The sequence below is a fragment of the Vidua chalybeata genome, chromosome 18, assembly GCF_026979565.1.
Source record: "Vidua chalybeata isolate OUT-0048 chromosome 18, bVidCha1 merged haplotype, whole genome shotgun sequence".
Classification (NCBI taxonomy): domain Eukaryota; kingdom Metazoa; phylum Chordata; class Aves; order Passeriformes; family Viduidae; genus Vidua; species Vidua chalybeata.
The window spans coordinates 7,296,764-7,324,621 of record NC_071547.1 but is presented as its reverse complement, the minus strand read 5'-3'; the positions used below and the strand labels follow the sequence as shown (position 1 = coordinate 7,324,621).

The 27,858-nt window shown below is 40.0% G+C and overlaps 2 protein-coding genes across 5 annotated transcripts; one reads left to right on the top strand and one right to left on the bottom strand.

Moving 5' to 3' along the window:
* The first annotated feature begins 395 nt into the window (after positions 1–395).
* On the top strand, positions 396–19,764 carry DGCR8 (DGCR8 microprocessor complex subunit). 3 transcript variants are annotated; one of them, XM_053959901.1, is made up of 14 exons: positions 396–505; positions 6,007–7,006; positions 7,424–7,586; positions 8,718–8,860; positions 9,562–9,844; positions 11,344–11,541; positions 11,898–11,999; positions 12,547–12,645; positions 13,036–13,118; positions 14,204–14,304; positions 14,727–14,833; positions 15,051–15,178; positions 15,495–15,608; positions 15,948–19,764. In XM_053959901.1, exons 2-14 carry the CDS (start codon positions 6,284–6,286, stop codon positions 16,029–16,031), a joined length of 2,328 nt encoding a protein of 775 aa, XP_053815876.1. In that variant the 5' UTR covers positions 396–505; positions 6,007–6,283; the 3' UTR covers positions 16,032–19,764. The 3 variants fall into 3 exon arrangements, with proteins under 3 accessions (XP_053815876.1, XP_053815877.1, XP_053815878.1); XM_053959902.1 differs by lacking the exon at positions 396–505 and adding an exon at positions 928–1,108; XM_053959903.1 differs by lacking the exon at positions 396–505 and adding an exon at positions 2,127–5,655.
* TRMT2A (tRNA methyltransferase 2 homolog A) lies at positions 17,093–27,855 on the bottom strand. Of its 2 annotated transcripts, none has more exons than XM_053959904.1 (12): positions 27,029–27,855; positions 26,226–26,334; positions 25,564–25,745; positions 24,602–24,716; positions 24,229–24,344; positions 23,548–23,659; positions 22,953–23,075; positions 22,586–22,661; positions 21,971–22,087; positions 21,651–21,747; positions 20,998–21,353; positions 17,093–17,455 (listed from the first exon to the last, which is right to left on the bottom strand). In XM_053959904.1, the coding sequence occupies exons 1-11, from the start codon at positions 27,607–27,609 to the stop codon at positions 21,068–21,070; spliced, it is 1,914 nt and encodes a 637-aa protein (XP_053815879.1). In that variant the 5' UTR covers positions 27,610–27,855; the 3' UTR covers positions 17,093–17,455; positions 20,998–21,067. The 2 variants fall into 2 exon arrangements, with proteins under 2 accessions (XP_053815879.1, XP_053815880.1); XM_053959905.1 differs by having other exon boundaries at positions 21,262–21,353.
* Positions 27,856–27,858: the final 3 nt, after the last annotated feature.

The window sequence follows — 27,858 nt, the reverse complement described above, 5'->3', positions numbered from 1 at the left end:
GTACTGCTTGGTACACAGAGCAGCAGAAACGGCCCTACTTTGATTTATCCTTTTTAGGTAAATCAGTCTTGTAGTAATGCTGTAGGTTTGCTCCTTAAAGATACAAAACAGCGGTTCCAGGGAAAAGTGGCTTTTTTTTTTTTGTAGCCGGTCCGTACAGGGGGAAAAGGCCCGAGCGGTGCCCGGGCCACACAAAGGATCCGCCCGCCCCGCCATGGCCCGGGCCCGTGAGGGCGGGCGTCTCTCGCGTTTCTATTGGCCGAACGCGGTGACAGGCACGGGAACGGGCCAATGGCAGCCGGGATTTCAAATCGGTGACCGCGGACGCTGCGGCCGCCATTGGCTCGGCGCGCGCGGGGTCCCGCCCGCGGGCAGCGAGGGGCGCAGCGCAGGCGTTTAAAGATGGCGGCAGCGCGGAGTGCGGGACGGCGATCGTGAGGCGGCCGGACTCGCCCTCACGCGCAGCCCCGGCACAGGAGCGGCGGGGCCGCCGGGGATGGCCCAGGTGGGTGCGGGCCCCGCGGGGTGACGGGCAGGGCGGGCCTGCGCGGGCACCAACCCCTCCGCCCCACAGGCCGCAGCGCCAGCGGGCCCGCCGCGCTCCTGCCGCCTGCCCGGAGCGGCCCCCGGGCGCGGAGCTTCTTCCCGAGCACCAACATCCCCATCGCTGGAAGGCGCCGTCCTGCCCGGGTGGTATTGCCGTGCGGCGCTTCTCCTGCGCCCGGCCTGAGCGGCCTCTGCTCAGAGCTGATGTTTTGTTTTGTTCAGGATTTTTCTTTGGTTGTTTTGTGTTTTGGGGGACTTTTTTTCGTTTCCCGCCTACCCCCAGCCACCTCCCTACTCGCCTCGCCGTGGGATTGTGTTCGGGAAGGCAAGGCCATGTGCGTGCCCTCGGCCCCTCCTGGCCCGGGGGTGATGGGGAGTAGCGGCTGCGGCCGTGCCTCGGCTCCGTGCGTGGCTGGGCCGAGGGAGGCCCGGGGGGTTCCGCCGCACGCAGCCCTTTGTACAGGGCCAGGAGCGTGTCTGGGCTCCGCAGCAGAGTTGGGAAGAAAAAGCACCAACGTGTGCGCGGGCGCACAGGGAATTTTTTAGTTCTGGTACACTGAAGGTAATGTGATGTCTCTGTAATTCTCAGGATATTTCCTAATGTGTTCTTTTTATTAATAGCAAATTATCTTCTTCAGCCTCTGAAAGGTTAATTCTCCCAACTTTCTTCACTTTTTTTTTTTTTTTTTTTTTTTTTTGGAAACAGTTCGTTCTTTTGTACCTCCTTTCCTTAAGCTTCGGGTTTGTCTGCAAAGTTTGTTTGCCCGCTGAGACCTGAATACCCAGGCGTTGCTCGACCATAAACTGGAATTGGGTGAACACATTCAATTTTCTTTATTCCGTTAGAGGTCTTGGAAGTAGATCTTTATGGTTTTGTTTTGTGATTTGAGAGGTTGTTCTGTTTGGGTAATTAAACGTGGGGACTCCTATTTTTAATTCTGGATGAGGAGTTGGGTCGCTAGGCAGCTCCTTTTGATTATCAGGGTTGTTTTGCTTTTTTAGGGAAAGAGAAGGGGTTTTGATTCCTTATGTCTCTTGTTTTTCTTTTCAAGTAAGAAGCTTACATATGATGGGAAAGGAAGAATATATTTGCTCTTTCCTAGGCTCTGATTTTCACCTTTTGCAAATCAATTTCTTGTCTTACATAATTAATCAAGCCATCTAAACCATGCCAGAAAACTGCTCAAGCTCTAAAAGCAACTGTTGTTTTGCTGTTTCTGAGGATGGCTTTCCAAAATTATGTACTCTGTTCTGAAATGGAATGAAGTGTTATGAACTAGAGAAGTTCTTGAGCCTTGTCTGTATTTGCCACTGATAATGTTATTGTTGGGCTCTGGCTGCATTTTCTTAACCATCCTTTGTGACTGACTTCCACAAAGTGGTTGTATCGTTCAGAACCTTTCTACAGTAAAGCTGATAATGAGGAGAGCTGAGTTCTTACATGCAGTATTATCTTAAAGGATCTTTTCTTTTAGTACTTTCAGTTCTGGCTTAAAGAAAATAAGTCTCTTCAGGTTTTGTTTCGGGTTTGTGGTTTTTTTTTTTTTTTTTCTTTAGCAGTGGTAATAAATAGGATTAACTTATTTCTAGAGTTGTATGTGTTGAAAAGACACACTAGGTATTAACGAAAAGAAGGTAGATGACTGAGAGGGGGGAATTACTTTGACATGGGTTAATGGATCAGCACCTGAATTGCCATTTGGGGCTGGAGGATGAGGAGGAGGATTTGTATTTAGTTAGCAAATAAGGGGAGTTTGCTTTGAGCCACTCTTCCTTTTGGGGTCCACTGAATGTGAAGTAAGCAGTCTCTGACACAGTTTCTTTTCAAAAGTGACTTTGTGAAGAGAGAATCTGTGGTATGCTGTTCCTTGCTGCAGCTACATGTATTTGTAAAGAAAATATGCTCTTTATTAAATTCATTTCTAGACTGCTGACCTGCTGTAACGGAAAGGAATTTCTCTTTGAGTTTGGGCGATGCTAAAATTGCTATATTACATTTATATGGCCCCCACTCCCCCCATATCTGCATTGTTCAGTTTACTTTGTGGCATGAAACTTTTTAAAATTATTAGCTAAAATAAGAGTAAGCAGTTAAAATTGTGGAAATTCCATGTGCTGGTAGTCTGCAGAACATGAGCTGTGCACTCGCATTTTCAGTGTTTGTACTGCTTGGTGCAGCTGCCAGTGGTGTTTGTCTCTTTGGAAGGAATGAATTCTTATGGAAACTGTTAATGGAAATTGGTGGAGCCTTGGAGAATAAAATATGTTATTTCAGGACAATTCAGTGAAGGATGACAATAGGAAACTGACTTATGTTATGATGTAACTTGGTATGCTGTGCCTTTTTGTGTTTGGCTGTTATATTCCCTTGTCTAAGGTCCATTTGGCTGTTTGTAACTCACAAGCTCATCTAACTCATCTTTTTGCCTTTTCTCCCTTCTGTCTGTCTCCTCAAATACCTGATAGCTCAGTGGTTTTGTTGCTTTGTTTTTGGTTTTGGAGTTATTTTTTGTTTTTTTTCTTTCCCAGCCCCTGATATAAAGGGCATATTGTAATGTCAGCTGGCAGGGAAGTAGATGGGAATTGGACCTGTGTTCCACTGGTTCTGCCTTGCTTTTTGTGGCTTTTAGGCAGGTATTGTAACCCTCTGTAACTGTAGAGCTACTGTTACCTATAATCAAAAGAGAGAAAAAACCCTTGCAACAGTGTTAGAATAGTAACAAACAGACCTTTCTTTGGAAGCTTCCAAGTGTCCAGTCATGGTGGGCACACCTGGCAACAGATTTGTACTGTTAAAAGGTTAATTAATTAGGGTATCTAACAGGTACACCCAGGAGATTCAGTTGCCCCAGTAACCTATCCCTGGGTCAGCCCCTTGGAGCTGGTCCAAGGGGTCTCTGCCCACTTCTTATTGTGTCTTATTGTAGGTCCCCTGCTTAGAGTAAGACTGAACAATATTCCAGGAATGTGTTTAGAAGGTCAGCTTATTGTTCTAAAGTCTAAGAGAAAGGGTAGGAAAAGTACCAGAGTTAATTAAGGAGCTACATAACTATATAATAGTAGTCTACAGAGCTGCAAATTTATGAAAAGTGTATAAAAAGCAAAACTCTTTTTCGCATTACTACCAGCCTATTATTTTACCCTAGGGATGTGGCAGGTTCATGGCTAGAAATGGAAAAAGCTCATTTGAACCCATCTTGGTCTAGTACTTTTCCTGACCCAAGTTTGTGCTGAGGAGCAGACAATCCCTGGCTGTGATTTGCTGTTCATCCTTCAGCTATTCATCCTTTCACAGCCAGCAAGAAAGGGAAGACAACAAGAATATAATTGTTACCAGTGCTTGAATAGAATAACAAGACATCTTTCCTGCAAAGAGCAGAGGTGTTGTATCAGTGAACTACCCAAGCTGGGCAGGTAAAGGTTAAGTTCTGTTTTGACATTGGTGGTGTTAAAACACTTTAGCATAGGAGCAGGACATATATCAGGGGTCTGGAAGTGGCATTCACAATCAGGTCTTAGCCTTGTCAAAAATAAGTCTTTCTCATTGGACCAGGGAGCTCCTTGAACACAAGGGAAGGTTTTGCTCTTTCAAATTCTAGTATGCTGACTTCAGTATTCCATTTCTGTGGGAATTCTGCTTGCTCTTTTCAAGAGTCTTTAAGATGGAAAAATTAGAGGACTTAGGCATTTAGTTTCCAGGAGTTACTGAACTCATGCTGTGCCTTTTGATTATTTTGTTCAGAATTAAGACACTAGTGATTTACTGTGAAGAATTTAATAATTTGTCATTCACTTTTTTAATCTGAAGATGAGGAAATTTATAGACAAATTTATCTCTAGGAGTGTTCTCTACATTATACATACCAGAACCTGTTGAAAGATGAAAGAATTGTTCATTGTATTGAGGTCATTGAATTGGGGACGGAATGGAATTAGATATATAGAACTGATTGTCTTACTGGTGAATGAGCCATTTTTCAATCTGAGAATTAATGTATTGGTATCAGAGAAGATGGGATTATTTTAGAGTTCTTGTCAGTTTTTCTCCTTAGTAATTTTAAAAAGCATGTCAAACTCAGCATGTTGGATGTGTCACAATTGAGTAGGTTTAAAAAACACTAAACACATCAAAAAAACACCTTGAAATATGAATTCTTCTCCTGCCCCAGCAAAACTTGCTTTGTTGCCATATTAGAGTTTGCTCTATATTATGTTTTCTTCCAGCTTCCAGGTAGGTAACTTCTGTATATTGCTGAATTTTACTTGATCCCATTACAACTTCTGATTCCCAGCTTTGTGCCTTGCCCCAGTTGGTGTTTGGATATTGCTATTGGTTTGTTCTGCCTGGGCTGGCATAGAGATGCATGAGAGAATTGCCCTTGGTTTCTCTAATTCCTTCATGACAACCCAGACCTTCTGCCCTGTTGCCTCCAATGTTGCACAGCAGCATGAGAGATCTTGGAGCTTGTCTTTCCAAAGTACTCGGGAAGACTTTCTCTGCTAGCTGGGAGGTTCAGCAGATTCAGCCAGCTGGCTGCCTGGGGCAGAGTGGCAGTGCTTCGTTTCTAGCTTAAGCCTGGTTTGGGCTGGCTTGGAGGGACTTGGAGAAACCAAAATAAGCAGGTAAGAAATGATCCTTCTTTTCCCCAGGTGCTTATGGACCTGCACAGATGACAAAAGTATAATGGAAGAAGCCATCACAGACATGGTAGAAAGGACGACCTAATGTGAAAAATAAGCCTTAAACAAACACTCCCCATGCTCTGTAAAATTTCCTAGAGGAACTGAATACTTTTTCCAGGTTAAATTCCCTAAAACATAGGCTTCTAAATACCTTCCAAAAGTAATTTAAAGTTTAATGCTGTGTATGTGAACCTGAATTCCTTGGACATAATGAATAAATAGTTCTATAATAGTGGAAAATAAAAGATCAAATGTCTAATACCTGGTTATCTAGAGAGTAATTTTCTGTGATATTTTAATAAATTGTGAGATTTCAGAAGTAGCTGATGACTTAAATTTTGAAAAGTCATGACCTTAGTCTTTAAAATCTTGTTGGTTTTGCAGATTGTCTTAAACTGTAAGCTAATTATCCTTTCTGCTGTGTGGGTAAGTATGGCTTGAATACCAGCTTGTTTCAGATTATGGGAGAACTTCCCCAAAATGCAGTTTTTAGTCTGTCATGCTTAATGCCCTGCCTGCTAACAAAGCAGAGATAATCAACTAATCATAAAGGCAACTATGTTAGTAAATTCTTGTGCTGGTGTACAGCTCGAGTGATAAAACCGCTCTAGTTTTGGCCTCATTCAAGATGGTATCTGGGTACCCTGCTTTTCTCACTGTAAAAGTGTCACTCTTCTACTTGAAATTTATGCTAGAAGGAGTGACATGTTTTCTTTCTGCCTGGGATACTATTTCCATTTTTTTCCTGTGACAATTTTTTTTTCTTTCCTCTTGTAGGTTGAAAGAAGAAAAGGAGACCAGCTTGTCCAGTGAAGATGCACTCTTAGTCTTCAGCTATTTAAGCTGAATGCATTGTGATTTCCAATAATTGAGACAGTGATTCTGAAAGCTGTCTACATTAATGAAAAGAACAATGTAGTCAGCTTAACTGAATCATCAGTGTTGCATATTGAATAGGACATGATAAACCAATCCTGATGGACTTATGCATGTTAGGAATATAGGGATAAACATTTATTAAAGCATTGTTTTTTTTAAAACAGTAGTTTTAAAAATGGAGAGCTATGAAAATGTACCACCCCTCCCTAAAGAACCTGCAAGAGAATTGAATGTGGAGAATCACTCTTGTCGCCCACCTCTGCCGCCCAACGAACAGCCTCCACCACCTCCCCTGCAAACGTCCAGTGACGCAGAGGTAATGGACGTTGGCTCTGGTGGTGATGGACAGTCAGATACCCCTGCTGGGGACACGCACAGTCTCTGCAGAACACAGCTGCTCACAAAGGGATCTGCCTGCTACAAAAGTCGTCTTATCATAGACCCCAACAGTAGTGACCAAAGCCCGAGAACTGCTCGTCACGCACCGTCAGTTCGAAAGTTCACCCCAGATCTTAAGTTACTGAAGGATGTGAAGATTAGTGTTAGCTTTACAGAAAGCTGCAAAAGCAAAGATAGGAAAGTTCTGTACACTGGAGTTGAGCAGGATTATAAGGCAGATACAGAGTTTGGTGCTAATAATGTCAATGGGGATTTGCATGTTTGTCCTTTTGGTGGTAGTAATGGTAAAGCTGCAGGGATAGGGGGTGAAAGTGATGACAAGAAGGATGATGAAAATGATATTGATCAGGAAAAGAGAGTGGAATTTGCAGTTCTGGATGAGCTAGAAGACTTTACCGACAATTTGATGGAAATAGATGAAGAAGGAGGAGGGTTCACGTCTAAAGCAATCGTTCAAAGAGATAAAGTGGATGAAGAAACCTTGAATTTCTCCTATGAGGTAAGTAAATCCACTGGTCTTTGCTGGGTAAGATGTTTCCAAGTGGCTAGAAAAAATATGCAAAGAAATAATCTCTTCTAGAAGTGTGCAGTACAGGAGTCAAAGCCACAGAATTTTTAGAGACAGACCTTTGGCTGAGAAACTCTGTAAACTATTTTAGTCAAACTTCTGAGTTGTGTTGCAGCTTCTATAGTTCTCTGTAAAAATAGCCTTTAAAAGTCTTCTCATGCAATTGTAGTTCATTTTATCATCACAAACTTATTTTCTTATTTTTCAGTCTTATTACTGGAATCATTGGAAATTTCTAGTTTCTCTCTCTGTATGGAAGTGCATATCTAAAATGTCTGTTTTCTCTTTGCAAGGGAAAAGGGAGGTTGGTAGGCCCAGGAGGATAGTGTCTGATGAAGTCTCTTTCAGGATGACTTTGATAATGATGTGGATGCTCTGCTGGAAGAGGGTCTTCGAGCACCCAAGACAAGGAGACTAGATAATGAGAAATACGGTGGTGAAAGTGATCACCAGTCTGATGGAGAGACAAGCGTGCAGCCAATGATGACCAAAATTAAAACTGTACTGAAGAGTAAGTGAATGTGCATTTAATAACTGTAGGTCCTGTCTATGGCTCATGTCTGTAGAACAAAAGAATATCAAAAACCAAAGTGTGGGACAGCAGTTTGTGTTAAATCATTTATGTGTTTGAGAATTTTATTGTTGGGAGACTTCTTATTGTGGAATATGATTTTTCATATTCTTAAACAGTGAAATTGATTTTTGCTTTTGATCTATTGTATGTAATAAAAATATATTTTAGTGCGTGGATTTGTGTAGAATAATGAGTGAACAAGGGTCATCTGGGGCTTTTGTCTCTGGACATTCTGGCCTTTTTCCTGCTTCAGTTACTTAACTTCTGCTGTTGAAATTGCCCCATGTGAGGTCTCTATGAATGCCATCTAGGTTAAATATAATAACTAGAAAAGTCAGTGGCTTACATTTATCCAATTTCATTGTGTTAGAAACTACTGATAAAGAGCTGAGAACACAAACCCATCCAGAAGAATGTAATGGAAAATATTCTGAATTAGAATTAAAATTTAAACATGTACTAGAGGAGTATTTTACATCTTCACTGTGTTCTGATAAATAACTTTTTGCTTCAAAATTGTATAGTAACAGAGGATTGCCAGGAAACTTCCAGCAAAGATGAATAGTCTCTGATTTGTGATTTAGAGAGACATGAGACCTTGGTTTAGAGATGAGCTCTCTGATGGTTGTTTGGGTCTGTGAACCTGGTGGCATTTTGATGCAAATTTATTCCTGAGTGTCAAGTGAAAAAATTTTAATGGAAAATGAAGTTGTTTCTGAAGCAGCTATGACTTTTCCAGTAAATACTTCCCTGTGGTGCTTGTGATAAGTATAAAAAGACTAAAGAAAAGAGAATTTGATGATGAAACAAACAAATCAGTCTGTATAAAAATTACTGCCACTGTCGCCTTTAGTTGAGGAATGTCATGGAATCTAATTTTGCAGGATTTAGTCTGGGTTAGAGGCATATACCTTGTTATTAAAACATCTCTCTACAAAACATTGATAATCTTCTTTCAGTGCCATTTTATTCTTTGGGACAGAAAAAGCAATAAATAAAAACCTGGGTTTTTTTTTTCTATTCTTCTAAGCAGTCTATCCAAGTTTAAAGCCATTATTTGCTTTAAAGGTCGTGGCCGCCCTCCTACAGAACCTTTGCCAGATGGATGGATCATGACATTCCATAATTCGGGCATTCCTGTATATCTGCACAGAGAATCTAGAGTTGTTACCTGGTCTAGACCTTATTTTTTGGGAACAGGAAGCATAAGGGTGAGAGCTGTCAATTTTTTAAATACTTAACTAAGATTAAAAAATTAGATATGCTCCTGAAAGCAGTTGAATATTTTTCTGCTTTGGCAGGCTTGTTTCCAGTGTTTGAATTAAGATCCTTGAAAAAGAAAGTATTTTGTGTCTGAAAATCTGATACAATTTTTCTTAGGTGCTTTGTTTTTCTGTTTGGGCAGTTAAAGTGAACGAGGTGATCTTGTTTGGTGCCTTCACTTTTCTAGTATTGGCTGCAGAATTGGGGGTTTAATGCACCATGACATATATCTAGGGATCATTTATTTGTAGCTATGAATTAGTCTGAGCTGTGGCTTATGGTCCACATTTGCAGAAGTAAGGCTATGACATTCTTGCACCCAAGGAATCTGCAGAAATTGGATTTAATGCAATGGGCTTATGCCTCAGGAAAGTTCAGTGGATTTTATGAAAGCATGCAGTATTTGCATGTAGCTGAACAGTTTGTAGTCTGGAACTAAACCAGCAGGATTGTGTCAGTGTCACACAGTGTGAAGGCCCCCAGGAGTGGCCCTGCTCAGCTCTTGAGTAGAATTACTTTGCTGACCAAAGAGGAGCTTGAGCCTATACTGAATACAAATAGCTTCCATCTTGCTTGCGTCTTTTGGGTTTATGTTTTACTTTTGGTGACCTTGAGATACTGAAACCTTCTGTATTATTTGTATTTGCAGAAACATGATCCTCCCCTTAGTAGCATTCCCTGCTTTCATTACAAAAAAATGAAAGAAAATGAGGAAAGGGAACAAAACAATGACATAACCCCAAACGGGGAAGTATCACCTGTAAAGCATCTAGATAAATCCTCAGAACTGGACTGCCAAACAGAAGAACCAGATTCCACTGCTGCTGATTCTGGGCCTTTAGATGACAAAGACCCTTCTGGGGGAGATGCAGCACAAGGAGCTTTGGGACAAGTGAAGGCCAAAGTTGAAGTATGTAAAGATGAATCTGTAGGTATGTATGAGAAGTAGAGTCTTTTCTTGACTTGAGTTGGGGTTAATGGCATTTGGGAAATTTTATTCCAGACTTGACTACTGAATTACAGTCTTTCCTGAAGCCTTGAGAATCTACATGGAAAGGTTTTACACAGAAAAAGTGAACATTTTGGTAGTTTAGTCCTGTAGACTTCATCTCAGTATAAGAATCAGTTATGTCAATGTGTTCATTTGCTGTTGTCAAATGTGTTCATGTGACTTCCTTAAGTAAGCTTTTCTATGCACTCTCTGAATTGGCTGAGTTATATCTATTTTCAGGATGATCTCTTAAGATAAATGTAGTTAAACTGTATTTCTGTATTTGCGCAAGTCTAGCAGACTAAGCCATGCAAATATAATTGCACTCATACAGAGGGGTGTGATGCTTCATTATTTTATTTATGCAACTCTATAGCATCTACACAAAAAGTTGTCTAAAGACACCATGTCAAAATCACCACCCAGCAGAGAAGAAGCTCATGTGTTGCTTATCACATCTGCATACCCAAGAATCCCATCCAGTAAATTTCTGCTGCTCAGAGTATTGGTATGGGTCATAGGCTGACATTTGTCTTTGTAGTGCTCAGACATAAAACTTGTCCTTGCCATTACATGTGTCATGTCCAGTCCAAAAACCATGCCAAAAGATGGAAAAAAAAACCCCAAATCATCAATATTTAGCTGCAAAATTCAAGCCAGGAAGCACTTATTTTTCTACATGAAGTTCAGCTGTCTATCTCTCTCTTTAAATAGGATCTGTTGTGTATTACTGAAAAAGATACTGAGTGATCGAGTATAAGCATGATTTGCATTTGGAATTCCTTGTGGATGGCAACAATACCAGCAGCTTGCTTTTGTTTGTTTACATCTGTGGATGCTACTCTTTATTTTTGCTGATTATATTTGCAGACTATCCTATAAAGGAGAAGCAGCTGTACTGAAAGGGGGCAATCTTTTAGTACTCTGTATGTGAATTTAATGTGTTAAATTCTGCATAGAGGCTGCAGATACCCATGGAGTTCATGGAACATCACTGTACAGTGTTTCATGGTACACTACATAATAGGTAGGCAGCAACAGTTGGGTTTGGCTTCAGGGAAGTGAGGCTGGAAGCACAACTACTGTATTCACTGTGTACCTTGCTTCAGGTAAAGGGAAGGTGATTAGATGTTGAAGCAGGACAATTACTGGTGTTTTGATGCATATTGTGTTGGGTACTGATGCTGGTTAGGGATTAGTAAAATCATCAAGTGGCAGAATAAAATGGTATGTGGTTTTGGTTTCTGGTTTGCACAACATTTTGCATTTAATCTAATTTAATATAATAGGAGAACTTAACATTATTTCTGTTAGTCCAAAACAGCATCTTAACCTTTTGTTCTAAGAAAATAATTACAGCACATTTAAAACAGTGGAAATAAAGAACTTAATGCTTGTTCGGTGGTGAAGCAGAGAGAGTAACTTGGTTGTGTTTCTCAGATCTGGAAGATTTTAGACGCTATCTCGAAAAGCGTTTTGACTTCGAACAAGTGACTGTAAAAAAATTCCGGACCTGGGCCGAGCGACGCCAGTTCAACCGAGAGATGAAGCGGAAGCAGGCGGAGTCCGAGCGGCCCATCCTGCCGGCCAACCAGAAACTCATCACCCTGTCTGTGCAGGATGCACCTATAAAGAAAGGTGAGCTCATCTAGCCGGAGATCAGATAGGCTGCGATGAAGACTAATTGCAGCTCTGAGCTTGACTGAAAATAAAAAAATCCTGTAATAAGTCCCCTTAGTTTCTGATCCAGTATTTTGTATCCTTTGACCCATCATATATTACATAGGAAAGGAAAAATACTGTCAAAATATACTTCTTATTCAAAAGACTAATTTCTAAACAAAAATATTTAAGGTTACAGTCCTGGTAAGTAATGGCTACCTTCAGCTCTTGTCATTGCTGAGTCTTGCTCATATTGATTTGTTTGTAACAGAAATTATCTTTCAAAGACTGGATCTAAGGAGCTTCTTCCCTTCCTCCTGTCTTTTTTACAGAGTTTGTCATAAATCCCAATGGGAAGTCTGAAGTTTGCATCTTGCATGAATATATGCAACGAGTCCTAAAGGTTCGCCCTGTTTACAATTTCTTTGAATGTGGTAAGTGTTTCCTTAAACAACTCTATCCCAGTCTTGATGCTTAATCAAGAATCCAAAGATGTTGCGTATATGAAAAATAGAACTGGAATTGGGTCAGTATTGGGTTTTTTTCCGTAAGTGGTATAATGTATGTTCCATTAATTCTTGCTTTTCCTGTTTGTTTGGGGGTTTTTTTGAGGGTACCTTATAATTATTCAGAGTTATGCTATTCCTGTATCTGCAGTACATAACACAACTGAAATTTCTATATCAGAATGTGTAGCTCTTGTATTCACACCATGATACAAAAAATTTGGAATCTGAGTTCTGGCAGATTACCAGTGGTCTCTTAAAATCTTTTTAACTTCTTTATTTGGAAGAATGAAGTATATGGTGGTAAGTCTGTTAATAGAAAACTCTGTTAAACAATTTTTTGGTCTTCATGAAGAATAAACCATTTTCATCCCTCTTGAAGCTGAAATGAAGAAAACAAATCGTGATAGTGGTGATATTTCACGTACATCAGGAGTTCCAAAAAGCTTTCTTTACTTTCCTCCTCCATTTCCAGAGAACCCAAGTGAACCTTTTGGAGCCTCAGTGATTATTGATGGAGTAACTTATGGGGCAGGAACTGCCAGCAGCAAAAAACTTGCCAAGAATAAAGCTGGTAACGTTTTTTTCTTTCTCAATACCAACTGCTGAATTGTTTCTATTTGCTTTTTGTACCTGTTCCAACAGCCATAGTAATTTAGTACTGGGGTTTGGCTGTAAGAACTAGGGGGTGATAACTCTTTGTTTTGGTCTTAAAGGCACTATGTCACTTCAAAAATGAGACTTATGTCTCATAAGTGCCTTATGTAGGCACTTTTAAAAAGTAGTTTCTTCTTATTTTAATTAGTTATCAGGCTTTAATATTCAGGCTGAACTAGTAGAAGTTTTTTCCCTTGAAAAGTGTAAGTGAATGAATTTCTTACCACTAGAAAATGCCTGACAATTTCTAGGTGAGATGTTTTTGTTTAAAATAAACCTAATGAAGATGTTTAATCACTTTCTGCAGCTCGAGCTACACTGGAAATCCTTATTCCTGACTTTGTTAAACAGACCTCTGAGGAGAAGCCCAAAGACAGTCAAGAACTTGAGGTACTGAGCTCATGCTTCCTGGCTGGCATCATTTCAGTTTGTTTTTAAAACATTGCACATTTATTATCGGAAATGTTACTGAAAACTAGTAAGATTGTTTTCTCAGTCAAATGGAAGTGTAAAATCCTCCATTTAGAGCAAGACTTAGGGCAAAGAAAATACTTTTTTTTCTATTGAAATAGATCAGAAAATTTGCTCTGATGCAGAGAACTGGTTGACCAACAGGTCACTTACTGAACACCTGAGATGTTCCAAGGCAGCAGACTGCCTGTACTGCCCTGCCTTCCAGAATCCTCTGGTTGACGCCAGGAAATGTTCAGAGCCAGGTGCTGTTTGGTTTTGTGATCATCTCAGGACACCAAGCAAGAAGTAAAAGTGCTCAGGCTTCTGAGATGTTTTTTATCACCACACAGTGAAATCCCATAGTTTGGGCAGTGACATTTGAGAAAATCAAAGGGAAAAAATCTTTAAGAGGACAGTTGTGCTATTTTCTCAGGTACTAGGAAAATTAAGTAGCTCATTGATCAGTGATACCATCAGTAAGGAGTAAAGGAAAAATCAGTGAGCAACCTGAAAGAAATGTTTTCTAAAATGAAGTAATATACAGGAGTTGTTTGTACCCTTGCTTTAACTTAGAACTGTATTGTATGCCCTGCACTACTGAAATGGTCATTAAGAAAATGCAGACAATTTTTTCCATTCTTTTAAAATAAAATACCAAATGTGCCAATAGCTGTTCTGTTCTCTTTCAGTAAACCACAGCATTTTGGTAAATAGAGTTTCATAATTTGCTAAAATAACCTTGTCCTGAGGGAGAAATGACAATATTCATAAGATTGTCGTTTTTATGTACATATTGAATAATGTAAGATTAGAGTTAAAATTTCTGTCTGCAAATGTTTGATTAGGTGTGACGGTTTTAATGATGTTGCTTTTAACCCATTATGGATTTAAAAACACTTTTTAAAGTACTAAGCACAGAGCAACAGAATGGGTTTAATGTAGCAAAGGAGAAATTAGGGTTAAGGACAGTATTAGGGTTTTACTTGCACAAAGCACAATAACCCTTTTCAATTCCCTTGCAGTATTTTAACCATATCAGTATTGAGGACTCACGGGTATATGAACTCACCAGTAAAGCTGGACTCTTGTCTCCATATCAGATTCTCCATGAGTGCCTTAAAAGGTAAGGCTGCAGCATGGGGACCCGTGTGTGGTGTGAGCTCTTGGCTCAGGACCTGCTCTTGGCTTGTTGCTGCTGTTTGTCAGTGACCCTGCCTGAGCTGCTGAGCTCCCTGGGCCTGTGAGACACGTGGTGGGGGCTGACCTGGTTAACTCCAACTCCTCTTTAATTCACATTTGCTGTTCGTGCCTCTTTGGAGATCAGGATGTAGTTGTTGGACAAATGTATTTTGCTTTCTCTCGTACAGGGTTGCTTTTTCATTTTAACTCAAGTTACTGATGAAAAAAATCTTTGTTAATCAATGTATTGACATTTATTATTAATATCTAATTTCATTGCAATGACTGTCCAAGATGATAACTGCAACCACTTCACTTGTTTGTAGTTTTACTTAGTATGTGATCTTGATTGTGTTTATGCTCAAGAAACCACGGAATGGGTGATACATCCATAAAGTTTGAAGTGATTCCTGGAAAAAATCAGAAGAGTGAATATGTCATGACTTGTGGCAAGCACACAGTGCGAGGCTGGTGTAAGTACAATAACTGGTGTGATGTGTGAATCTCCTCTTCCTCTCTTCCTGTTCTCCTTTGCTGTCCATTCTGAGGGTGCTTGTTCAGCCACCGAGCCCGTTGTGTGCTTCTCATGCTCTTCTCTGGTATCTCAGTTTTGACTAACTCAAGTGAATATTTGTGGCTATCATCACATAATGTGCTGGAATTGACACACTTCCATGGTTATTTTTACAGGCAAAAATAAAAGAGTAGGGAAGCAATTGGCTTCTCAGAAAATCCTTCAGCTACTGCATCCACATGTGAAAAATTGGGGCTCTCTCTTGCGAATGTATGGCAGAGAGAATAGCAAGCTGGTTAAACAGGTGAGCAGGCTTTTGTTAGAGTATAACCTACTCTGGGACTGGAATTTTGCTTCTGGATTTTTCTTAAGTTTTTGTTACAACAAAACTTTAAGGTGCTTGGATTTCATTGATGGTAATAATTGTGTTAATCTTGCATCTTCCATGTCAAAATTAAAGATCTACTTAACTAAGTTAGTGAAGTAGATGTTCCTACTTAAGGAGGTAAACTAATTACAGACTAAACTACAGAAATGCAACAGACTGAACTTTGCTCCACGTACATTAATGTTTTTCAATAAAAAGTTGATGGGTTGTTGCTCATGATTCTATTGAATAGGAAACCTCTGATAGAAGTGTGATAGAACTTCAGCAGTATGCCAAAAAGAACAAGCCAAATCTGCACATCCTGAACAAGTTACAGGAAGAAATGAAAAAACTGGCACAGGAAAGAGTGAGTATATATTCTCATGTATTGACAAATTGCATGAATGTCATAGGTCACATGTACCAATGATCAGGGCTTTTTGGCTTACTTTACACAGTATTTTAAGTAAAGAGAGGTCTTCAGAATTTCATTGGGGGTCTGCTTCTGGGGAGATTGTCATGCTGTCTTTTAAACTGGCTCTTAACTTGATTGTACCTACTTCTATACATTTGTTTTTAACATTAGCCCTAGTTAGCCTCTTGCAACAATTGACAGAAGTTCAGCTAAAGTGGTTCAGAATTGTTACTGTTTTATGATTCTCTTCTCTTTATGACTGTGTGGTGGGGGCTGCTCTGTATTTTTTAGGAGGAAACCCGAAAGAAACCCAAGATGACAGTAGTGGAATCAGCTCAACCTGGTAGCGAACCTCTCTGTACTGTTGATGTTTAATGAGAAAATGTGCAAGTGAGGAGCAATAACACAAATGGAGGAGCTAGATTTTCAACAACTATTTAAAAATTGTTTGCTGCAGAATGCAAGATAACTTTTAAAATCCAAGCTGCTTCAGTTATGCATTGTTTGTTTTGCATCATCAGGGCAATATTGCTTTTTCCTAGTTTCTTTTTCTTTGGTTTTTTTTTTTTTTCCTTGTTTAATACCTCTGAGATATGTACGTTTAAAGAATTGATCCTAAAGATCTCTACTGGGGCAAATGCACAGAGGACAGGCATGTTCACACAGGATAAAACCAATCAAGCACTTTCTCCTGGAAAGCCATCCATGTTGTTTGAAATGGATGTATTTTAAGTATGAAATTCAGAATATCTATGTACAGGTTGAAGCTGATATTATATATATACACATTCATATATATGTATATATAAAAGAAGTATATGTACATCTTCTTGTATGAACATGCCTAAAACTATTTTTGTGAAAAGTTTTGTTGCATTTCAGCACATAATAATATGCACTGATAAGACACTTTGGTGACAAATACAGGAAAGTGATGAGCAATGTTTCTAATGCCATAGGATTAGGCCAGTAACGCTGTTCCTTTTTGTCTTGTTTCTTGTCTCCTGCCAGGCTTAGTTATTTGAGATTAGAAGATGCAGATTTTGTTATTACTTGAAAAGAACAAGAATACCTGGTAGTGTTAAGAGTAACAGGTTGGAGATTCAAAATTACTGGGGTTTATTTTAAATGAAAAGAGCCTGTGTTGGTTTACAGATAAGTTGAACAGGGAAAATATGGCCCCGCTTATATGATTAAAATAAAAACTGTAATTTGAAAGGCTGTTTTCAAAGCTTGGAGCCAAAATGCAGCTGATGATGGTTGATAGTCTGAAAATATTTTGCCAATGACTTTCCACTCCCTTTTCCCAGCAATAAAACAATTTCTCATTTGTTTGGTGTCAGATGGCATCTGACTTGATCAGTTAAGTCTTAATTAATTTGCACCATAAAAGCAAAGACTTTAGAAAAAAAATGAACACAACTCTTAAGTCCGACTGCAGCAATTTAGATTTTTAAGAAGTTTTTATTTTTACTTTTTTAATTACATTTTTAGTTTTTAAAGAAAGTCTGTAACTTCTGTAATGAAAACTAGACTGTAGATTTGGAATATGACCTAGAGTAATAAGTAGAATGAGACCATAACCAATTATACTCATAAATAAGAAAATCACAAATATGCAACTACTCTAAAGTACAATCCTGGCAAACAGGCAGTACTCACTGTGTCATCTGAGGCTTTATTAAGCCAAGCACAAAAGAAGTAGTGTGGCTGTGTGAAAGTACTGCTTTGTGGGTTTCACACGGGGTTCACTGGGTGACTGCAGGAACTCTTCTCTTGCAACCATTTTTTGGTTTGGTCTGAAAGAAGAGAGCGAAAGCCAAGTTGGTGGCAGGGCTGCAGTGACTTATCCAGGAGCTGCACTGCTCCATTTTTACACTCCTTCTGCTCCTGTTGGGAATGAAAGGTCAGTTCTCTGTACCTGCTGCAGCTCCTGGTACTTATATTGACAGGGATCTAGGAGCTCGAGGGTGTTTGTTTGTTTGTTTTTAATCTGATTTTGGTGTGGTTTTGTTTTTTAAATGACCATGTTACATAGAGAGTGCTGCAGTATATTGAATTTAGTGCCTACTGGATTTTAAAAATGTTGGCATCAGTATTGTAAGACCTCCTTTTAACATCACACATTACTTTGGAAATATGCGGATTTTAATTTATATTTCAAACTAATGTTCTCTAATGTGTTGCATATGATGTTAAACAGGAGGAGTCATGGACCTGTTTCTGTGTTTAAATGATGTGCTTGGAGGTCTCTGCAAATATGAATCCACCCATTTTTTACTATTATATTTACTTTTCTAGTTCCTTGAGTTGTAATCCTGTTAAAACAGGATACGGGTAGTTGGAAGACAATATATAAACTATTATTTAAAGAAGTGGCCTGTCTAAAAAAAAAAAAAAAAACCAACAAAAAAACACTGCCTCTGCTTTTTTTTTTTGTATAGCTTTAATAAATCTCCATGTTTTGAAGGGTATATAATATTGGTGCAGTAGTGACAAGCAGTGATTACTGTTTGTCTCTTTCATTGTTTTTATTGGGACTCTTCTGTTTTCATAAAGACAGGGCTTTTATCTTCTATGCCTAAATGTATTACTCTTAGATAGGTTTTATTTCAGCTTGTGTTTTCAGCAGAAAAATCTGTTCTTGGATGGCACTGTAAAAGACAAATCACCCTTGTAGATCTTTTTATTTTTCTGAAATCAGAATGTCAATGCATTTGCAGGTCACCTGCAGAATATCCATAGATGCCTCACTTACCAATTTGTTTTCAGTAATTTTACGAGGATTGCTCTATTACCTCAGTCTGCCACTATCAGAATCACAAGGTGACCATTGCCCTTAATTAAAACATCCAGAGATTTCATTGTGAACCAAAGCCTAGAACGTATATTATGCATTCTAAACAAAAACAAACGTCAAAAGATGGTATTAGACCTTGCTGCAGCCTTTAACTGGAGAGATGTCCAGAAAATAGCGCAATAACTGCTGGAACAAACAACGTAACTGCTGTTTATGTCATTGTGAAGTATTCTTGTGTTTTAATGTTTACTATTGTTTGGAGTGTAACAGTCTTGCATTTGCACATAAGCACGAGCTGCTGTGATAGAGGATAGACCATTGCATTAACTTCAGCTTCTGCATGAACACTTACAATGTGATTCAAGATGTATCCTAAACTTGTCTTGTAACTCTTGTGTGTTTTCTAGGTAATCGGCTGTAAAGGTTTAGATCTGATTGTATGAATGCATAAAACTGCTGCTTTTGTCACTGATACTTGTTATTTATCCCTTCTATATCCAGGGGAAGATGGGTATTTTTATAGGGATGGAGTGTATTTTTAAGAACTGTTCCATCCTTGGGGGATTAGACAGATTTTGCTTTGCATATTACGTGCTTCTCGACAAAAGTGTGGTATGTTGACTTTAATGATTAAATTCATGTGCATTCAAATCTTCATGGTACTGACAGAAAACTTACTGTGACTTCCGGTGACTAGTCAGATGCTACCTACTGAAACACCAGTCATCAGCTTTTTTAAACATATTTATTAGACAAAACTGAATTAGTTGGGTACTCAGAACTTTGGAAAGACTATTATGCATAAACTTAACTGTTGTATGTAAACTTCCATTCTCCTGTGATGCTGTTAGGCTTTATACAAATAATATTTGTAACGTCCAAGTATTTAAAAGCATTATGATTATCTTATTAATTCGCTAAACTGTACTTTGGTTCTGGAGTGAAATTCAGGAAGTGATAGCCTCCTAACTTTGTGGGAAGAAATGTGAAGTGCAAGAAGCCATGCTGTTATTAACCAAATAAAATTATCAGTGACAGTATTTCAATGTGTATCTAAGAACATGGAAAACAAAACAAAGTTCATCCTTATTGCCCCAGCAGGTAACAATGGTTGCTGTTTTGAGTTGTGTTGGGTGCAGTTGCTTGGTGCCAGTGCTAAATTGGTACAACTATAAAGCCTCATTTTCACTGAGCCTCTGCTTGCTTTTTTTCTGCACAATCATGTAATCCTCTGTGTTTGGTCTTTGAGTACTACATGTGTATTTTTCAGACAATTAGTTTCGAGCAATAAAGTTTGATATTATAAAATGTGCCAGTGTGATCAGTATTACAATAGTGTAAGCCTATATAAAGGAACTCTTATTCTTCAAGTCCTCTAGGTATTTTTAAAGAGAAATTAGATCAGTGCAGCCTCATTGATTATGGCAATACTGAATCTCTTTTTGTGGTGGGAAACTGAATGTTCACATAGTTAAACACTTGGAATGAAATTAAGTTACCTTTTTTTGAATTGGGGTTTGTATTTTTACTTAAACTATGGCAAGGCTGGAAATGTTACAACTCAAAGTGCTGGTTTTGGTACCTCTAGGTACAGGTACCAAACACTGGAAAGGTGTGGTATCAGCACAGCCATGGGCTGTAGCAGAACTTTTTTGTTGGTGTTAGGCTGTATTACATGTATATTAGAAGTAAGTTGAGATTTAAGGTGGTCACTCCTTCCAAGAGTGTTGCTGTCTGTTCTGTAGTGTGGATCACAGTCCATTAATGGGAGCTGCTGAGCCTCTGGCTGCAGCAAATCCTGACTGGAGAGCATCTTGTGGAGCTCTGGAGCCAGGTCTGCCTTCACCTCCAGTAGATGCACTGGCAGTGCACTGTAAGGTGCTGCTGTCAGTACAGTTCAGTTCTGGCTGTCAGTTTTCAGTGGTGAGGGCCTGCCTTGAGCAAAGTCATCTCAGCTTTAGCAGTATGGTGTAGGAAACTTACAGCCTTTATTGTCTTGTCATTGATGCTACAGTCTGAGAGTAAGACTGACTTCAACTGTGGAAAGTGTAGCATTTTTATTAGACTGAGTTTACTTCCTAATAAAGATTTAGCAAGTAAATTCTTTTTGAAATAGTTAATTTTGCATACTGAAAAAAACATGGCACAGTTTTGACAGGAGGACAGAGCATGATGAAGTACTGACAGGCAGGTCCAGGTCCCTGTAGCAAGATGACCTGCTCTGGGAATTGGGTGTGTATATATACACCCAATTGGGAGTAGATGTATACATATATATTATGTATGTATCTAGGCAGGAAGAGAAAAGTAGGATTTGGGCTAGTCGTATGTAACATCCTGTCCCTGGAAGTGTTCAGGACCAGGCAACCTGGTTGAGTGGAAGGTGTCTCTGCTCATGGCAAAGGGCTGGTTATGAGATGATCATTAAGGTCCCTTCCAACACAAACCCTTCTGGGAATTGATGATAATGAAACTAAATTCAACTTAGGGTGATGAAATAAGTTGGAAGCCTTGCAATTACTCTGTACAGAGATTTATTACCTGCGTGCTACAGAAGTGATGTTACCGCTGCAGTTAAAAAGCAAAAGTAGTTTCTGCGAAGTCTCAGGAGTTAAGGTGAGCCCTCTCTTGGACTGCAGTCCCCATGGCCAGCAGCTGCCTGGCTCCCCTCGCTGGCTGCTGGGCTGATGCCATCCTCACCCTCAGTGCCACAGGCTGCTGCTGTGATCTCACTGGCAGCAGGTGCTGCTGCTGCAGAGCTGCCATTGGCATATTCCACCCTCTCAAAGAAGATCAGTAACTCACAGTGCCTGGTCTGAGGGAACAGATCCACAGCCATGGCTCTCACGGGCCGGAAGGAGGCTCCTTTCACCCTGTTGGAAGGGGCCCGGCACAGGCTTGATGGGGAAGGGAAAGAAGAGCAGGAAGAAATGTATTAATATGTTAGTACACTGCTCATCCCTGCTGCTCTTCTCAGAGAGGATTTTCTTCCCCATAGGCTTATTCACTACCCCTAATATTTTCATTATGATTTGTGCCATTCCAAGCCAGCTGCTGCAGCTCCCAGCTGTTTCTGGTGAAAGGTAAGCCTCAAGGAACATGGCTTGCAAATAGAAGTCCAGCAATGGTCCCCCCTCCTCAAAAAACAGTTTTCTTCTTACCACATTTAGTAAGTCAATGCAAGAAACACTCACTCCACAAAGTTATTCATTGCAGCTCTGGGATTACAGGAGACATAGATGAGCTTCTTCAGATGTTCAGCTCTTCTAAGGGCAAGAATTACCTTGGAATCTAGATGATCAAAACCACAACAGCTGTTTACTGGTTCTGTGTGCAGCAAGAGCCCCACAGAAAAATGCCAGGTTATACTCAGCATGAACAAAACTGCTGCAGTGTTGCTCCAAGCTATACCCGAAGCTTCCACTCAATTTATCCCAATGGTGTTTTCTTTGGCTTCCCTCCCAACACCCACTAAGACTTGTGTCTTGTGTCTAAGACTTAAACCCTAACTTACGCAGTCCTGCTCGTGGTGGATCTACAATTGTGATCAGGTTCTGAGGAGCTAAAACATTCATTAGGGAAGGAACAATATCTTCTGCCTTCCCACAATAAAACTCAATATTATTCAGTTCTGTAAGAAAAAGAAAAGATGTTATTGGTCAAAGTAGCTTTCAGTTCTTTACCTTGGATATTAAGTTTTGATGCCTCAGAAACTTTAAATTGTTTAGTCTACTCTGGAATCAGTGTAATTTAAACAATCACTGAACTTCAGACCATTCAAACAACAGTAATTTGGGCATCTTCCACTATCTGGACTAAAGCAAAAGCCCACAAACACCAGCTATTGTTAATGTTTTCTTTAGGAGGGTAGCTGTGGTTTCATCTCATTTTTACACTGAAATAAATGTTTTACTTTCAATTAAAAAAAAAAAAAAAAAAAGCTGTTCAACTGGAAAATTGATCTCATGGGCTAACAAGGTGTTTGTTTTCAAGAGCGATTAAGTGTTTAAACGGGACAAGATCACTATCAACAACATGTAATTCCAGGCTGCTTAGATAAGGTAAAGAACAACTGGCTGTGCAACTACTCCTTATCAAACAAAGGCTTCAGCATTTCAGCTTAACTCACCATTAATCTGGGCATTTGCTTTGGCGTCCTGCACAGCTTCCTGACAGAGCTCAATTCCAATTACCTTCTTCACTCTCTGTAGAATCAAAGGAAAAAGATCCCTCTGTGGTCTGTATGTGTGAACGTAACCATTTTTCATAGCAGCAGCAATTAACAGGGACATTGACTCCTACCTAGCCTGCTCAACATAAGGGTGAGCTTTCATAATGATGTGGTAAAGCAGCTGCTGGCAGCTCAATTACAAATTAATTCAAAAAATGAAGATATAATCTGTTGCATTTCACATACATAAGGTATTTTCTTCCCTTGTAGCCACAGTTAAAAATGGGTAAAAAGTAGCTTCTATCCAGGAAGAGAAATTGCCAACCTTTGCTAAAGAAATCCCAATGGTTCCTGTCCCACAACAGATGTCCAGGACGGTGCTCTCTTGGCTCAGTTGTGCCCACTCCCCAATGGCAGTGTACAACACTTCTGCAGCTTGTGTGTTCACCTGGGAAATTAAGTTTCCAATAGATCTACTTCTTCATAAACAGTAAATATGTTTTAATGAGTCTTAGTAAAGCATGTTTTCTTGTTTCTAATAAACAAATCATTATATGCTAAAAACACATTTTAAAGTGTTGGAAGGGCAGAAATAAGTTTCGGAAAAGCAAACAAAGATTAGTAATACAAGATTCCTGAACTGTATTATTGCATGTTCAGTGTTACAAAAGGCTGCCATGAAACAGGAGGAAAATTATAATGAACTAGCAAATAGAAAAAGTTGTCTTCAATGTGCTCCCATCAAGCTTACAGTCATTCACTGCTTTTACAGCCAAACATAACACTTACTGCTATTTAATCATACCAAATATATAAAAAGTTAAATTTCTAAGTATGTAACATCTTGTTCCACAGCATTAGTCAAGCTCAAGAGCATTCATGCAGATCCAGTTAAATGAGCAGCTTCACATCATCCTTACTTGAAAAAATGCATGAGGAGAAATTCTAAATTTTAGGCCAAGGAGTTCTTCATATATGTACTTATCACCAGCCACATGCTCCAAAGGCAAGTCTTCTAGATTGGGAGATTTCCTGGGGATAGGGGAGGAATGAGGAGACAAAATAGAGGGGGAATCAAAACCACAAAAAGAAGACAAACATGTTTGCTACAATCTTTACCAAAGCTGTAATAATCCCAAAAACTGTAGTGCTACATCCGAAGCAGTAACATTTATCATCTGCTCTTGGAGACTCTCCTTGGCCGTTAATGTCTCAGAGTGTGCAAGGACCTCCACCATCTCTAGATGAAGATAGTGCGAGCCTTGTGCTCCATGGAGGATGGGGAGATTGAAAAATTCACATAAACAGGGAAGAAAGGCAGGAGTTACTCTGTAATAACAAACATTCATCTACTGCAGTAAATACTTCTATAGCTTGACAGCCAGCAATGGCCAGTGAGTTCACCCACTGAAACTCTTGCTGCCTTTATCCAGAGAATGAGAAATTTCAGGAGTCTCTTGTGGCAAAGGTGAATAACTTCAACAAATTAGTAACAACTGCTGCTACTTCTATGAAGTAGACAAAACAATGTTATTGCATTTGCAAAGACCAAAAATCCAGCCACCACCAAAATCCCCCAAAGCAAAAGGCAACTCCCTCACCTCTGTCCTTCCTCCACAAAGTACAGGGAAGTAACACCACTGCTCTTTCCCATCCCTTCTGTGAAGTATTTTGCCAGAGAGATTTTCAAGTCAGCTAGCTCTTCTTTACTCAATTTCTAAAGTTTTCATGTGAAAAAAAGGGAGAATAATTATTTTAGTGACTTCAAGATATGATTTAGTGTATGCTTTACATAAGAATATTACTTGTTCATTTCCGTGTATCAGATTAGTCTAAACAGAATTAGAGCAGTGAAGCAAGGCAAACCACCATCAAGTAATTCTTCTATTACTGTTTTGCATGCAGAATTCATAAAACCAAATTTAAGTAGTTAAAGCCGAGCCTGGGCTGCCCATTACATATCAAATGAAATACCTGAGGATTGAAATAAGCAATTGCCATGATGTGGCCATTGCGGCTGGTGCGGACCGTGAGCTGTTTCCAGTGCCCTTCGTAGGTTTCGGGGCTGTACACTGAGTAAGGAGTTGACCTGCAATTTCCAGAAGCTTGGTCACTTATACAGAGAATTCTTTTTTTGTGTAACATTAAACAGTTTATTGAATCAAAAGAAGTGATGGAAAAAATGCTGAGTACAAAAAGAGGGTACATTGATTTGTCAAACAAAGAATGACTTCCAACTAAGAAAGACTGATGGATAGTATCTCCTAAAGCAAAATAACCTGTCCCTCCTTCACACAATCCTCTTGCCTGTTTTAACCCATGCAAAATTACAGAGGCAAGAGGCAGCTTCTCACTACATTCAGAGAATGACATAACTTTTTATAATGCTTCCATTAGCTTCTCTGCTTCACACCAAGTTCAAATCTTCCATCTTCATGATTCTTCTGAGGTTTCCATTTTTGTGGATTTAACTGCTTTTTAAAGAATGCATCCTTTTTTTCTAAAAAAGTACTCTTGCTTAAATGTGCAACTTTTGGTTTATTTCTTTCTGTAGGATGATTCTTCTCATCCAAGAAAACAATGGACCTTGGTTAATTAATTCCTCCTTTCAGAAGTGTTTTTCTGAGTGCTTCTTTACTTTTAGTTAGTGGAAGAAGCTCCTGAGTAACACACACTTTTGACTGCAGACTTACACATCCCTTTGCTTGCAATGAAGCTGTGTTCAGCTGGTACCTGACCCCATCTCTGAGCAGCTGAGCAGGACCAAGGGCAAAACTCCCCATGATGCAGGCACAAGGCAGAAACAAAGACTCGCTAAAATGTGAGACTGGTATATCTTAGATCTCAAAGCTCAGAACAAACACTAATTAAATTTATAAATATTTTTGATTAAGATATCAAAACCTTTATGGATAACTCATTTTACTTATGCTCACCTTATGTAGTCTTGGAAAGCTTTTACTACTTTTTTGGCAATAGCAGGAATGTGAATAGTATCAAATGGCTCCACTACAGCACATGTACCACCCTTATATTTGCCAAGACGACAACCCACAGTTTTGTCTTCTTGATTTACACCAATCCCAATCAAGAACTCACATTTGTTGCGATATTCAGTCTAGATTTAAAATAAAGTTATGTAAGATATTTACACAGCATTTATTTGCACACGCCAAGTTTCCCCTGAAAAAAATCCCACGTGGTTAAATGCATTTGAAAATGGGCACAGGACATTTAGCTCATATGGACAATACAGATGGATTTTGATGTGTGTGGACTAACAGTAATAATGAAAAGGTATTAGTAAATCTTGTTATTTAAAAATCAAAATATTGCCTCTGTTGAGGAACATATTAGCTTACAACACAGGCTTGCAAAGACTGCATAGTAAAGTTATAATGTCCAGTTATCAATTTTTCTGCTTCCTGTTAATATTGCCACACAGTATTTACATGAAAGACAACAACATCTAAAATTCATCATTTATTACAAGACAAAGTCAAATACTCAGTTTGCCCACTGTCTTCTCAAAACCAAATAATGAACATAACCCTCAGCTCATTAACCCTGTTCCACACTTTACCTGAGATTACATTACCTGCAAGGGTGATGCTTTCACTCCCTCCACTGGGCAACATAATTTATTAAACTTCTGCTTCTGCAGGAACAACCAGGGTAGTAAAGCTCTGTTGTTATTTCCTATTTCCCTGCCCAAATAAGAAACAAAAAATGTAAAGCACACATTTAGAAAAACTGAGGTCAAGAGTTGCACAAGACTTTTTTGTAGAGGGCACAAAAAAGAACCAGATTATCACATGGAAGAGTGTTTCTTCCAGATTTTTTTAACAGGCAAACCCTCTCCAATTTTGTAAGAGCTGTAACCTGAAAAAGTAAGGGTTTAATGTAGTGGTTGCATTATGGTTATGTACTGAATTTATCAATGTACCTATGTATGATAATTAATGCCAGTTTTGTTCACGGCAAGAGACAGAAGTGATACTTTGATCTTCAAAGACCAGGCATAAATTTTTGAGGGGATTTTAAAAGAGAAAATCCTAGTAGTAATTTGCCATCTCTACAGACTGATTCTCTCTTACAGCATATGACAATGCCAGTTTTTTACAGGCACAAACATTCTTCTGCTTTAAAACAGACTTTAAAACCAATTTCCCTTCACTAAGCAATCTTTTGAAGGTGACCAAGATCAATAGCAAGTTTTGTCAGATGGAACAGCTTTTAAGCTGTAGCATCGCAGATTATCTTGTAATTACTTTGACAGGGGATCCGAGTTTTGACCTACCTCTAACTCACTTCAGTTTAGAGGTATCAATTGGTGTGAATTTAGCTATATCCCATCACAAAGCCAGGTCTTGTACACGTTACGTTACAAACAGGAATTACTTTGTTAGCTTCTGCAGCACTTGTTCGCACTCCTGCTTCTTCTGGGCCAGCTGCGCCTCGTAGGGCACGTTCCACAGCGGGGTCACCACATCCGCGATCCGCTTGCTCAGAGGCTCCTCTCCGCAGGGAGCCGGACGCTTCGCCTCTCCCTGCTCCGAGTCCTCTTCTTGCTTCCTTTTCTTGGCGATGGGGTCGGCCTTGGGCTTGGCCAGGCGCACGCTGAGGTGGCGGCTCTTCCAGAGCGCGCCGTGCAGCACCCGCATGGCCTTGTCCCGCTCCTCCTCGCTCTTGAACGTCACGAAGGCGAACGTCTGCTTCCCGAAGAGTTTTATCTTGTGAGGATTGAGCCCGTACTTGGCAAGGAACTTTTTCACATCATTAAACCCAATGTATTTGGGCAGGTTCTGTATCTCTACTTTATAAATCTCGGAGGTGAACAAGTCTCCCTTAATGTATCTGTATACGTCGGGGCTCTCCGCGGGGTCTTCCCCGGCCTGGCTGTCCGGCTCAGCCCCATCTCCAGCCTCCGCCACGGGAGCCGTGCCGCGATCGGGGTCGCAGCGCTCGCCTTCCTCCGCCATGGTCCCGCCACCCCTCAGCCACCCCGCGCACCTCCCGGGGCGGGGCCGTAGCCTCACGGGCGGGCCGCTGCGATGACAATGACGGCGGAGGAACGATCTGGTTGTTTTTTAAGCGCTGCCCCTCAGCGCTGCGGCTCCCCGCGCCCGAGAGAACCCGCGGCCCTTAAGCACATTAAAAACAGCAGCTCACACATCACCCCTTCCCTCACGCGGGCGCCATCTTGGGCCGGGACGCGGGCGGTCGCCGCC